This window comes from Ostrea edulis, chromosome 6 (genome assembly GCF_947568905.1).
Source record: "Ostrea edulis chromosome 6, xbOstEdul1.1, whole genome shotgun sequence".
NCBI classification, from domain to species: domain Eukaryota; kingdom Metazoa; phylum Mollusca; class Bivalvia; order Ostreida; family Ostreidae; genus Ostrea; species Ostrea edulis.
Genome location: NC_079169.1, coordinates 91,948,518 through 91,961,695, shown reverse-complemented (window position 1 = coordinate 91,961,695; position 13,178 = coordinate 91,948,518). Strand labels below are relative to the sequence as shown.

The window sequence follows — 13,178 nt, the reverse complement described above, 5'->3', positions numbered from 1 at the left end:
TAATTTCAAAATCAAATACATGTACATTAATTTGTTATTGGTAATTTGAAATCCTTAAGATTTTTTACAATGATCTTCATAATGCATTGTGAAGCAGTTTTGGGTTAATGTAGATGAAGTCACTTTTCACTTTCTCAGTAAATTCAACTGAGAGTGTAGGTTTTGTCCACTGAGTTATTAATAGACTGTGGGTTTTTTGGATGTTGATATGTCCACTGAGTTATTAATAGACTTGTGATAGTGTGGTTTTTTTTGGATGTTGATATGCCCACTAAGTTAGTAAATGTGCTTGTGATAGTGCGGGTTTGGATGTCAGATTTGGCCACTATGTTAGTAATATACTAGTATCTGTGATAGTGCGGGTTTGGATGTCAGATTTGGCCACTATGTTAGTAATATACTAGTATCTGTGATAGTGCGGGTTTGGATGTCAGATTTGGCCACTATGTTAGTAATATACTAGTATCTGTGCTAGTGCGGGTTTGGATGTCAGATTTGGCCACTATGTTAGTGATATACTAGTATCTGTGATAGTGCGGGTTTGGATGTCAGATTTGGCCACTGTTAGTAATATACTAGTATCTGTGATAGTGCGGGTTTGGATGTCAGATTTGGCCACTATGTTAGTAATATACTAGTATCTGTGATAGTGCGGGTTTGGATGTCGAATTTGCTCGCTAAGATGAGAGGATACATTGGTAATGCATCTTTGATGTAGATTTGCATGTAAGGTTTGCCTACAAAGTGTTGTAGGCATGAGTGTTGGATTTGCAGACCAATGTTAGAAAATTATCTGTAACAGTGTGAGTGTGATGTTGGATTTGCCCATTAGGATAAGAAAATTACCTGTGATGGGGTGAATTTGGATGCTGGATTTGCCCATTAGGATAAGAAAATTACCTGTGATGGGGTGAATTTGGATGCTGGATTTGCCCATTAGGATAAGAAAATTACCTGTGATGGAGTGAATTTGGATGCTGGATTTGCCCATTAGGATAAGAAAATTACCTGTGATGGGGTGAATTTGGATGCTGGATTTGTCCATTAGGATAAGAAAATTACCTGTGATGGGGTGAATTTGGATGCTGGATTTGCCCATTAGGATAAGAAAATTACCTGTGATGGGGTGAATTTGGATGCTGGATTTGCCCATTAGGATAAGAAAATTACCTGTGATGGGGTGAATTTGGATGCTGGATTTGCCCATTAGGATAAGAAAATTACCTGTGATGGGGTGAATTTGGATGCTGGATTTGTCCATTAGGATAAGAAAATTACCTGTGATGGGGTGAATTTGGATGCTGGATTTGCCCATTAGGATAAGAAAATTACCTGTGATGGAGTGAATTTGGATGCTGGATTTGTCCATTAGGATAAGAAAATTACCTGTGATGGGGTGAATTTGGATGCTGGATTTGCCCATTAGGATAAGAAAATTACCTGTGATGGGGTGAATTTGGATGCTGGATTTGCCCATTAGGATAAGAAAATTACCTGTGATGGGGTGAATTTGGATGCTGGATTTGCCCATTAGGATAAGAAAATTACCTGTGATGGGGTGAATTTGGATGCTGGATTTGCCCATTAGGATAAGAAAATTACCTGTGATGGGGTGAATTTGGATGCTGGATTTGCCCATTAGGATAAGAAAATTACCTGTGATGGGGTGAATTTGGATGCTGGATTTGTCCATTAGGATAAGAAAATTACCTGTGATGGGGTGAATTTGGATGCTGGATTTGCCCATTAGGATAAGAAAATTACCTGTGATGGGGTGAATTTGGATGCTGGATTTGTCCATTAGGATAAGAAAATTACCTGTGATGGGGTGAATTTGGATGCTGGATTTGCCCATTAGGATAAGAAAATTACCTGTGATGGGGTGAATTTGGATGCTGGATTTGTCCATTAGGATAAGAAAATTACCTGTGATGGGGTGAATTTGGATGCTGGATTTGCCCATTAGGATAAGAAAATTACCTGTGATGGGGTGAATTTGGATGCTGGATTTGTCCATTAGGATAAGAAAATTACCTGTGATGGGGTGAATTTGGATGCTGGATTTGTCCATTAGGATAAGAAAATTACCTGTGATGGGGTGAATTTGGATGCTGGATTTGTCCATTAGGATAAGAAAATTACCTGTGATGGGGTGAATTTGGATGCTGGATTTGTCCATTAGGATAAGAAAATTACCTGTGATGGGGTGAATTTGGATGCTGGATTTGCCCATTAGGATAAGAAAATTTGGATGCTGGATTTGTCCATTAGGATAAGAAAATTACCTGTGATGGGGTGAATTTGGATGCTGGATTTGCCCATTAGGATAAGAAAATTTGGATGCTGGATTTGCCCATTAGGATAAGAAAATTACCTGTGATGGGGTGAATTTGGATGCTGGATTTGCCCATTAGGATAAGAAAATTACCTGTGATGGGGTGAATTTGGATGCTGGATTTGTCCATTAGGATAAGAAAATTACCTGTGATGGGGTGAATTTGGATGCTGGATTTGCCCATTAGGATAAGAAAATTACCTGTGATGGGGTGAATTTGGATGCTGGATTTGTCCATTAGGATAAGAAAATTACCTGTGATGGGGTGAATTTGGATGCTGGATTTGCCCATTAGGATAAGAAAATTACCTGTGATGGGGTGAATTTGGATGCTGGATTTGCCCATTAGGATAAGAAAATTACCTGTGATGGGGTGAATTTGGATGCTGGATTTGTCCATTAGGATAAGAAAATTACCTGTGATGGGGTGAATTTGGATGCTGGATTTGTCCATTAGGATAAGAAAATTACCTGTGATGGGGTGAATTTGGATGCTGGATTTGCCCATTAGGATAAGAAAATTACCTGTGATGGGGTGAATTTGGATGCTGGATTTGTCCATTAGGATAAGAAAATTACCTGTGATGGGGTGAATTTGGATGCTGGATTTGTCCATTAGGATAAGAAAATTACCTGTGATGGGGTGAATTTGGATGCTGGATTTGTCCATTAGGATAAGAAAATTACCTGTGATGGGGTGAATTTGGATGCTGGATTTGCCCATTAGGATAAGAAAATTACCTGTGATGGAGTGAATTTGGATGCTGGATTTGTCCATTAGGATAAGAAAATTACCTGTGATGGGGTGAATTTGGATGCTGGATTTGTCCATTAGGATAAGAAAATTACCTGTGATGGAGTGAATTTGGATGCTGGATTTGTCCATTAGGATAAGAAAATTACCTGTGATGGGGTGAATTTGGATGCTGGATTTGCCCATTAGGATAAGAAAATTACCTGTGATGGGGTGAATTTGGATGCTGGATTTGTCCATTAGGATAAGAAAATTACCTGTGATGGAGTGAATTTGGATGCTGGATTTGTCCATTAGGATAAGAAAATTACCTGTGATGGGGTGAATTTGGATGCTGGATTTGTCCATTAGGATAAGAAAATTACCTGTGATGGGGTGAATTGCTGGATTTGTCCATTAGGATTAGGTGATACATCAGTAAAAAAAACATACGTTTGTACTTATCTTTAATATTACAATGGACGTCAGATTTGCAAACTTACATGAATGGATACTTTAGTAATTTACCTGTGATGGTGTACAGATAGGATGTCAGATTTGCAAACTTACATGAATGGATACTTTAGTAATTTACCTGTGATGGTGTACAGATAGGATGTCAGATTTGCAAACTTACATGAATGGATACTTTAGTAATTTACCTGTGATGGTGTACAGATAGGACGTCAGATTTGCAAACTTACATGAATGGATACTTTAGTAATTTACCTGTGATGGTGTACAGATGGGATGTCAGATTTGCAAACTTACATGAATGGATACTTTAGTAATTTACCTGTGATGGTGTACAGATGGGATGTCAGATTTGCAAACTTACATGAATGGATACTTTAGTAATTTACCTGTGATGGTGTACAGATGGACGTCAGATTTGCAAACTTACATGAATGGATACTTTAGTAATTTACCTGTGATGGTGTACAGATGGACGTCAGATTTGCTCACTAAGACAGGAGGCATGATTTCATGAGGTGGTAACATAATGCTCTCATTCAAAGAATTGTAACCCTCCATGTCTGCAGGAATCTGGAACAAATTATTTCAAATTATCGTCAGATTTGCTGGGAAGAAAATCAAACATTTTATATCAGACATCAAATTACATAACATGCTGAGGAAACTGCAGGATTTTCAAATGATTTCCTGAAATTGTAATTTGATAGATAGGAGATGAATTTTTCAGTGGAATTTGATTGAACATAAACTTTTTACTGACACAGGAAATTAGCTTCATTATTCTCAACCATATGAATAAAATGTTATTACAACAGTTTTTATGAGGGGAGTAAAGAGAAATTAAGTTATCTTAAAAATTTGATAAGCTTAATTTGCATTATTTAATGAAATTTCAAGAGGTTTATGGAGACACATATATCTCTACATGGCCTGCAGAATATTTTTTGCATTCGAAAAATGAATAAACGTCTGAGAGCTATTTTAATTTCGAATGATAAGAAATCAGCACTCAACTTTCAGTTCATAGTTTAGACAACAGAATTCAGAACAAATATGATGCATGTTAATTTAAACTCACGGATGATAAATCATATTTCTTTTGCACTTATTAATTTGACCAGAAGATGATAATTTCTGACATTTCTGGTTGAAAGACTGATCTGTTACCATGGTGATTGTTGTATATGTGCAGGTGACAGATTTTATAACCTCTGTCAAAGTTTCGAGTCTCTGCTGTCTGCTAGTGATTGGATAATTGTATTACGCATCCCGTCGGATTCAGACCTTGAGAATCACCTGAATATTTCGGTCCTATTATTGGAGTAATTGTGATGAAGTGGGGACTATATACCACAAGGCACAAATCCTTAGATTACGATTGGAGACAAAGACATTTTTTTCTTCAAAAGAGGTGTTTCATTTTCACTTTCAAATATAGGATAATGAAAAATAGATGAGACTTTTTCTTCTTTCCGTGATTTTTTGCCAATTATGGTACACAGTTTTTAGGTTAATCAGATCTTAAACGTTTCCCCTTAAGACACAGTTGCACAAATATTTTCTTAGATTAAGGAAACACAATTGACTCTGATGATAGCAGCCATCTCCCACCACAGAAGCCATTATTGTATTTGATGGAATGTTCCAGTTTCCCTGATTTGTAGCAGACTTGGTGATATACTACAATATAGCTAGTTATTAGGTCTACTCATTACTTCCTAGTCATTGGGTGGCCGGGAAGATAAATGATTATATCAGTGTAAATACATGTGAGAAATCTCCTAGCACCTGATGCTTGTGTTATAGTGCTCTCTACAAATCCATAAACTCTCTATTAATAGAGGCCCCATGTCAAGTGATGGTCAAGCACAGGGTGCTTCTGGCTAATGTTGATGTAGTTATAATGGGTTTATCACAAGTGTACCCCATATCACATTCTCTATGATTCCCATTCCTTATTAAAGAAAAAAGCTACAAAAGAAAGATTGATTTTTCCATTCTTCTACTGGGTATTAATGGAATTAGAAATCTCTGTCTCAGTGATGTTGACCAAAAAAAAAAAAAAAATGATGGATGGAGTGTGAAACAAGGGCAGGTTAAGGGGAGATAATTATGATGTGTTAATGGTTAGTTTATGTGCTTCTTGGTCCGTTTTGTCCATTAGGAACATTAACTCGACATTAAGAATCACCAAACTTGGTGCATATCCATAGCCCAAATGAGGCTTCCTTAGAACTGATCCATTTTAAGCAGTGTTAATTTGTCATTAAGAGGTGTTAATTTCACCCCCAACGAGGGCTCCTGTAAGGGGAAGACGTCTGCTCGGAGTCTCAGTCAGAAGACGGATATGACAAGAGCCAACTCAACAAACACCTAATGGGTATGTTGTATTGGAGGTCTTCTCACAAGGCTCAGATAAAAAGTGCCCAGGAGCTGCGTAACATAGCCTACTGTGGATGTCATCTTCTAATTATGGTAATGGATTTGGAGATGATTGAGACGATTAGAATTGGTTCTGCATGTTTCTTTTGTCCGATCAAATTGTACTGAATGCTAGAATGTGCTTCAGTTTGATTCGGTGTGGTTGTTTGGTCAGTTGCATACAGTTACTATACTGGGAGTACGGGTTGTGAAATCCAGTTTGAATAAGATTTGATTCAATTATAAGTTATCAGTGCTGCTACTTATTCATTTCCCTTTAAAAATATATACATACATGTATACATACGAATTCACACAGATTTCTGAACCTCAGCAACTTTATGAGTGTCTGAAAATTATTTTCCATTGATATGCAAATCAACATGACCAAGGGATTAAATATCTCTCTGTAATCTACACAGAGGTATAGGGACTATTTTTGATGGCCTGTAAGGATAATGACAGATGGTTGTGATGAGGCAGTTGTTGTCATGGTGCACTATATGTAGCACAAAGATCCTAATGTCTACGCTGGTACGGTCCTTAGAATATGTAACTTCATCTTTTATCACCTTTCATCTAGTAGGGGGGGGGGGGGGGGAGATTTGATATAACTGGTACTGGGTGACATTAAAATATCAATTTATCAGACGGTTTTATTGGTTGTTATAATAAATTCCTTTTCCCCTTTCTTTTTCTTTATTAGTCTTGGTTAATTTCGTGCTCTCACTGGAACGACCTGAAATATATGTCCTCTGTCAAATTTTCCCCCAGACTTTGTAAATTATCATCAGTGCCAGGATTCTCTCAGTAAATCAGACTAACTGCATCTCTAATGATATGCCATGGTGCTTTAGTTAGGGTTAATTACAGATTGCATGTCTGCTGCTCATTTAGGGGTCAGATTCAGAATATCTGTTAATATAATTAAATTAGGACCCGTGTTACATAAAACTACCGGAGACATTGCTTGGCAGGGATGTGACATCATAACCATCGCATGTTTACGTGGTGTCCCGGCCTCGGTCTCCATTAACTAACTCTTCTTTTCCAATGCTTCCATTTATGTATCATTACGGAAGGACGACTATCAATGGAAATCTAATCGACCATGCCATCATTGTTATCAGCTGATACAGAAAAATACTCCATCTTCGTTTTTTGGTTTGATTATCAAAAGTGTGAGATATAATAATAACTTTAGATGCTTTTGGATGCTTTAGAAATGAATAGGTGCTGTTTCATTTGTTTCATCAAATCATTTAAAAGGAAAAGGTGTCCGAGAAGCACTGTGGTATACGCAATACTTACAATGGCTTGTATCCCCGACAGATAACCATTTAAATCATAAATAGGTAACAATTTAGAGTCATCTTCTAGCCGGTACAGAAAGCCGTGATACTGTTCAGCTGAAAAGACAAAAAAAAAAAAACAGGATGGTATTAAAACATACAGTTTAACGTTATATTTTATATACTAGCTGTGACGGCTTGTTACACAGTAGCAACCATGGAACAGAAGACAATGTGCGTCTGCTGCTAGAATTTCTTACTGTTTCCTGGGTGCTATGCGTTTGGCCCAAAACTTTGATCATTTTGACAGGCCTATTACATGTTAATGAGTATTTTATCCCTCCTTGATACCTATGATGTCAGCAGTTTAGTTACTGAGACTTATCTAATTTAACATATTTCATTAACTGTCTTCATCCCAATTTTCATTTCATATTGAATATTTAATTGAGCGAAATTTTAACAATGTTGCCCTTGAATGCAGTTTAGGCTTGAAGTGATGAATTGAAGAGCCCCAGTACAATTTAATTAGCAAGGAATTTGGAAGGAAAATATCAATAGCAGCAGTAATTTGGCCTTCAAGAGTTTTAAATAGGCGAAATTGTGCTTCACAAGTGTAATTTGCATATATATGCAAATGATATGTAAATATCTACTGGCCTGAGTCAGGTGGGAGCATTTTCTTTATGTTATTTATGTTGCCAGTTACATATAATCTCAGCTTTTCCTCATCCAATTCATTTAGAAACTTTACGAAATGTGTGAGATGGCGTCTGCGATATTGATTAATTTGGGGGATGACTTGATCACCACAGCGTTTCGTTATGTTTTGTGTCCATGTAAGGTGATGACTTTTGGTCTTTGTCCAGTTTTGACATATCTGGTTGTAGATATATTCATACATCAGTCGATATATTGCGAGTTCTTGAGCATCCCCTCAACTCTGATACATGTAGACAAATTGATCTCGGAGGAAATTACACTTTTTGTTACTTGTCATCATTTGATGCAGAGTTTGTGTGCTTGAATGCTAATATTTGTTAATATTTGTTACGCAAACTCAACACAAGCATCATACAGTCCTCATTCTACTCATTAAGTTTGAAATATGATATATGACATAGAAGGCTGTTTTTGAAAGCAGATTCTTTAATTAAGAAAAAATACAGCATATGAATTTGTATTTCTTCCCATAAACTACAGTTATCTGTCGAAAATTTGAATAAAATGGATGCAGCCCAAGGAGAATCAAAAGTGTATGGAAATTTCTGCTCTGAGTAACCCATTGCAGTTGATTTCCTGTTAGATACGACAGATAATGATTTTAATTGATATAACAGCCTTATAGAAAAAAACCCAGAAAATATAGAAATATATGAAATTAATTTAATTTAATCAAATTGAAAATATAGAAATGTATGAAATTTATATAATTCAATTTATGACCCTATAAAGAGAAATTTTTTTTTAACTTCTCGTGTTGCAAAAATGATTTTTGAAAATGAAATAAAATACAGATAAACAGACAGGTCATTTGATCTAAGTTTGAATGGCTGAAATCCATTATTGTGCCCCTCTTTCCCAAATTGGTTCTTCATTCCATTCTCTCCAACAGTTTCTCTGCATTGGTGTTTTCCTTCATCTTTCCAGACTGGAACTTTGTCAATAAGTACAAGCAAACCTTCGGTCATCAGCCGGATTGGTCATCAGCCGGATTTAATATTTCTTATAAAGTGAAGAACTGAGGTTAACTGATGTGAAAAAATATGATGAAAGCAATTCTTATTCTTACTGTCCAAGTCTTAATTCTTCAGACAAGATTGCTGCTATTTCTGTACAATTATGTCAAAGCCTTCATAGGGACAAATGGAACCATAGAAATGCAGTTCTTTTCATAGACGTCTTACAGTAATTGATGGAATATCTTGTTTTTTATCTAGCACAAAAAGATGTATATAAATTGACTAATTAACACAATGGTACCCCATTACCCTTCCTCTCCCTGCCCAACATATCCCCTTGATTTGTTCTAATGGACAGATGGAACATCATCAGTCACTTGGATAATTGTGACTGCTGTATGTGACTGCTATAGAGGAGGGAAGGAAGTCTTTCTTGTAGGAATTGTCATCATTATCCAGAAACTACCAAAAATGGGAACCAGTAAATTACATATTGAGAATATGTCTACAGAAACAACTTTTGTGGAGGGGAAGAAAAAAAAGAGAGTCGATAAAACTGGGAGGCTGTGATTGCACTTCTCAAGTACATTTTGTCAAGTCCAAATGAAGTTTTAAGATTTTTGTGGAAATATTTATGTGTGTACACTTACTGACAAAGTTCATTTGAGTTGATTCACTTAAATTGTCTCCTACTGATTAACAGAAATGTATTTTGGATGGTACTAACAAATTCTACTTTGTGAAAAAGAAATAATTTTTTTTTCAAAGAATTGGCTTTGAAGATAAAAGTAGCAATATTGCATGGGAACCAAATTAATTAACTTGATTGCACATGTTCACTTTGCAAATGAACTTTACTGTAAAGGAAAATTTCCTTTAACTAAGGAGGGAAATTAGTTCAAGAAAAGAGTGGAAAAGCTGGAGAAATTAAGCAAGCAGGATGGCAGATAATGTGTGACATTCCAATCAGAGATGAATTCTTCACCATTATAAGGCAGAAATTCAATTAGGGGTGATCACTTGTTCTGAGTGTGTGAAGCACTTTCTTTTAAAAACATGATCTGGTTTGATGAAGAGTAAAAGAACAAAAGATGTAGCTTTCCAAAGATTGTAATTGATAAATTATGTCTCTCAACATCCCAAGCAGACCTGAATCTGATGGCTACAAAGCCAGAATGACCTCTATGACCTTTGTCATCTCTGGGAAAAGTGTATGAGGAAAAAATACCGGAAAAAAGGAGGAGTTGTTGTCAGAAAGAAGAGCTCAACAGAAGAGCCTTAATAATTCTTGAGGTTTCTATTGTGTCAGGTTCTCCAACATGGAGACAAAGGATCTTCATTATTCGGGATAATTGTAGATTCACAAATCTTAGGGACAGGAATTTGTAAGGATATGGAGTGTCAGAAACACAGCACACAGTGTATGATTGGACAAAGAGCCCCTGTAGAGAATAAGACATTATGAAATCTTATGTTTTTAATGCATGTCTTGAAATAAGCATGTTAAGAGATTCCCTGAGCATATGCACAATCGTGAATGACAATATCAATAAAAGCAGAGCTGTGGAAACATCAAAAGCCTGATATTTGTTATGGTTGATATTTTACAGTTGCCTAGCACTAGCACATCTCGAAGAGTAATTTCTAATTCATATTCTGACACTTCTCTTTCAAGTTACTTTTCAAAATGAGAATATAAATGACTTGTTAAGACAAGTGGATGAAACATCAGCCGGAGGTATTGATTTTATCCCTGTAGAGAGAAATAATTGTGAAAAACCCCTGCAGCACCACTGCACCTTTTAATGTGTTTGACAGATGCAGCTAAACACCCTAACAACCCCACTAGGACCAGAAACAAATCAAAGGTCAATTTAAGTTCTTATCATTCCACATTCTTCATAAACATTTCACATTAAAGTGATTAATTCTCTACTGATCAGTAGATTATGCTCTATCTAAAAGCAGGTTCATAGCATAATGGTCTGTTTAATATCAGCCACCCCTACTGATGATGGATTATCTCCCCTTGCCAGAGTTAAGTGACTTATGATGAATTATCTTCCCTTTGCTGTTTCAAAATGCTGATCAGATTTTACTATAAGATTCAGGAACACATATTATAGAGTGTTTGTTGGTCATCTGATCTGACAATAATACTTGATGCTGCTGGTTGTGTGTGCATGTGCCAGGAGTATGAGATGATGGATGAGTGATGGCTTCTGATGGTCAGTGGCTTACATTGTAAACTGTGAGGGGGGAAATGTGATGTAGCCATAACATGACGGATGTGAGGGTCCATTATCATTGCATACATAACCAGATGGGGTTAATGAGGGGAGATAGGGACATCAGAGGGACTGATGACAGAAGAAGGGAGGATGTCAGCCTGACACAATGCATGTGCACCAACAATAAAGTTTCAGAGAGTCTGTGATCACTGTAATCAATGCCAGTGGCCCAAAAAATGAGCCTCATCTGTTTACTGGTACATCAGCTGGTGAAGGTGTACATCAGCAGGCGTTTAAGACATTCCATCACTTCATTAAGATTCCCCGAACAGATATTTCTTATAGGACAGTCGCTTAGGTTTTTTATCCATAGCAGCTGATAAAATGATAAGAAATTTACTGCAAATGTCAGGGGTTGAAAAAGGTCAGAGGATAAAAGAGGTCACTGACAGTCAAGGGGAAATCTCCAGATACAGCAAATGTACTCGCATGCTCTTATCACTGCAGTAAAGTATTTGATACACAACATTGAGTTATGAAAGTCACTTAACATTGATCATCAGTAGTCTATAAATGATGCAAAAGTGTCATTACGCAAATGAATCTTCAATTAGAAAATATAGATCAGTTATAGAGTGTAATGATTTATCAGGTTCTCATACTAAAAATATAGGTCAGATCCAGCATCTGAGGCCTTTTCTCTCAAAGAAGTGGACAGGCTTACAGGTAGTTAATAGAATAGGCTATGCCTGTCCACATCATCTGATAGTGTCGACTCTTGACAAGTAGTAGAGCACTCATTCCTTGTATACCTCGGTAAAAAAGATAAAATAAAGTAAGAAAAATTGTAGTGAAAATAAAAGCAAAAACTATGTATGCTTGTTGATATAGAATAATTAGGAGCGTTGCTGCTGAACCTTTAGCAGGCTGTAGTAGTGTGTAGTCCACCCACAGACAAGGTAACATTTCCAGCTATGTAAACTCGGGACCCTGGTGTTTTTTTTTTCTTTTTTTTATATATCAGATACTTTTTTTTAACATTACTGCAGTAAATCCCATGGTACATACAATCTATGATTGAAAACATATAAATTATGAAGGTCACCTTGAACCTTGTAATATATTGACACGTTACTCCAACACCAGGTTTAATTTAGGATCCATTGCTACAAACAAAATCATGTATGCATGAATAAGTAAATATATTTTTTACTATAATTTAGTTGCAAACATAAACAGAATACTTAATCAGGTGATTTTAATTAAAAGGGTGTGTTTGTGTGTTGTACATCAAGATAAGATCAAGGGGGGGCGGGTTGAACAACAAGACTTACATCGAGAAGGGGGTGCAAACTGTTTTTAGTGTGTATCTTTGTTGCAACTTTTTAAACTTGGCCATGAGTTTTGATCTATACTGAAAGATTATTGTCGAAGCTATGGAAATTTTACAGAACTCTTTTTCAAGGTCTTGCTCAAATTTACCTCAATACTAAGCAATAGTAAGCATGTTGTTGCTGTGTTTAACATATTCAGTCATTTGTGGGTTGTATCATGTATTGTTGAGCACAGTCACTGAGGGGAACTAGAAATGTTGATATTGAAGGTAATCTACACGTCATTATTGTAGGTGTAAGCTGTGACATTGCCTTGAATTGATTCTGTAATCTCTCTTGATTGATATTACAGCGATTGAATCATATTAACTAAAAGGTTCTGTGTGCAGGCTATGTGTAGAATGAAGATCCGTCACACAGATAATTTAATATTTTACGACTCCGTAAAGAAGATCAAGGCATCTGGGAGTTTATATAAATGTAATCACTGACATTGAAGTGTACAAAAAATCTACAATCCTCACAAAAAATTGTAGAATAAGCATTTGTGTTGCATGTCATTAGGAAATTCCGATAATTTAATCTCTGAATCAAAGGCATTAGACATTTTATTTTGCCCGGAAGTATTGATCAGACTTATTCTGAACGGGACATAGATATACAAAAAATCAGA

At 36.3% G+C, this 13,178-nt stretch overlaps 2 protein-coding genes across 6 annotated transcripts in view; one reads left to right on the top strand and one right to left on the bottom strand.

The window, feature by feature from the left end:
• LOC125647948 (cysteine--tRNA ligase, cytoplasmic-like) overlaps nucleotides 1-13,178 on the top strand; it is a 105,547-nt gene that overhangs the window by 19,762 nt on the left and 72,607 nt on the right. The window lies entirely within an intron of this gene.
• The window catches only part of LOC125647951 (uncharacterized), a 54,879-nt gene that overhangs the window by 7,804 nt on the left and 33,897 nt on the right, over nucleotides 1-13,178 (bottom strand). The window contains exons 3-4 of the mRNA XM_048874826.2: nucleotides 7,278-7,375; nucleotides 3,998-4,115 (exon numbers count right to left, since the gene is read on the bottom strand). Coding sequence (XP_048730783.2) covers nucleotides 3,998-4,115; nucleotides 7,278-7,375 — 216 coding nt within the window. The remainder of the gene's footprint in view (nucleotides 1-3,997; nucleotides 4,116-7,277; nucleotides 7,376-13,178) is intronic.